This window comes from Etheostoma cragini, chromosome 5, assembly GCF_013103735.1.
Source record: "Etheostoma cragini isolate CJK2018 chromosome 5, CSU_Ecrag_1.0, whole genome shotgun sequence".
In the NCBI taxonomy this organism is placed as follows: domain Eukaryota; kingdom Metazoa; phylum Chordata; class Actinopteri; order Perciformes; family Percidae; genus Etheostoma; species Etheostoma cragini.
In genome coordinates, this window is record NC_048411.1 from 27,291,791 (window position 1) to 27,293,139 (window position 1,349).

The 1,349-nt window shown below is 46.5% G+C and overlaps 2 protein-coding genes across 5 annotated transcripts in view; one reads left to right on the forward strand and one right to left on the reverse strand.

Moving 5' to 3' along the window:
* sh2d3cb (SH2 domain containing 3Cb) overlaps positions 1-1,349 on the forward strand; it is a 38,850-nt gene that overhangs the window by 23,064 nt on the left and 14,437 nt on the right. The window lies entirely within an intron of this gene.
* Positions 1-1,349, reverse strand: part of LOC117944407 (UDP-glucuronosyltransferase 2A2-like) — a 23,943-nt gene that overhangs the window by 529 nt on the left and 22,065 nt on the right. For all 3 annotated transcript variants that reach the window (XM_034871192.1, XM_034871191.1, XM_034871190.1), the window contains exon 3: positions 1-1,343. This exon is cut by the window's left edge and continues 529 nt beyond it. In XM_034871192.1, the coding sequence (XP_034727083.1) occupies positions 1-1,343 (1,343 nt within the window). The remainder of the gene's footprint in view (positions 1,344-1,349) is intronic.

Here is a 1,349-nt window from a genome sequence, read left to right on the forward strand (position 1 = left end):
GGTTTCATGGGCTGGTCTCTCTGCAGGTTGGACAGCGCCTTCATCTTCTCTGTGTAGCTTGGGTCATAGAGTACCTCCTTCAGTGCCTCCAGGAAGTTATCCTTGTTCACAGTTGCAATGTCCAGATTTTTGGCCACACCTCTTGCTTTCATCCTGAAGAAGTTGTCATGCTGGTCAAACATGAGGGGAAGGCCGACCAGGGGGACACCGTGGTAGATGGCCTCCTGTATTCCATTGGTGCCTCCGTGGGCCACAAAAACTCTGGTCTTGGGGTGGCCTAGGAGGTCATTTTGGGGCAGCCAGTCTAAGAGTAAGGTGTTGTTGCCGAGAGTGGATGGTCTTTTGCCTTTGTGCCTCCAGATCACCTTTTGAGGAAGTTGGGCAAAAGCAGCTGCAATTTCCTCAGTAATGTCCTCAGGAAGTTTTGCTACCAGGGTTCCCAATGTCATAACAATGACCCCATGTTCACCAGAGCTCTGGGCAAAGTCCTCTAGTTCTTTAGACAGTGGCTTGGAGGGTTTGCACTGAAATCCTGACATGTAGACAATGTTTGGCATTGTGGGTCGGGGAAATTCAAAGGTAAAATCATTTCTCATCAACCAGATGTCTGCTGCCTGGAACAGCTCCATGTAATGTACATCATTTCCAAAGTAATGATGTACAAATGATTTGTAGTTTGAGTCTGTGATATACCAAGTTTGAAAACATGTGAAGGCAAAGTAAAATACGTTTTTGACCCGTTGGGGAAATGTCATCTTGTCAGTCAGCTCTGACGTTGGTATTGGGATATAGGATAGTGGGGAAGGAGCAATTGCATGATGTCCCTCTCCCTGAATAGTCCATCTCACATTTAAGACAAGTGGAAGACCCAAACGGTGAGCCAAAAGCACTCCACTACCAATTGCTGGGTCCGTCAGAACCAAATCATATTTGGCATCTTGAAGACTCTGCATTAGTTTTGTATTCTCAAACACATCCCGAATCATCTGAATCACCTGTTTATTCATCTCATAGAACTGCTCCAACAGTTTATATTCCACAGCTATACGGGTCATAAGTGAAGCACCTTCCCGCTGCATGGTAATCATTGTGGTTACAAATGATCCAAATAGTTCTTCATCGAAACCAGCAGAGGAATTTATAGTGATGGCCTTGTAGTGAGGGGACTCTGGCTTGATGTACCAGCTGTCTGACGGCCGCATCACTGTGATTTCATGGCCTCTGGAGTGAAGCTCCTTGATGAGGACATTCATGTTGATCCAGTGGCTTCCATCCACAGGGAACACCAAGACTTTCCCTCCATTTACCAAGGGTGAAGAGCAGAGCAGCACTGCAAGTGCTACCAAGAT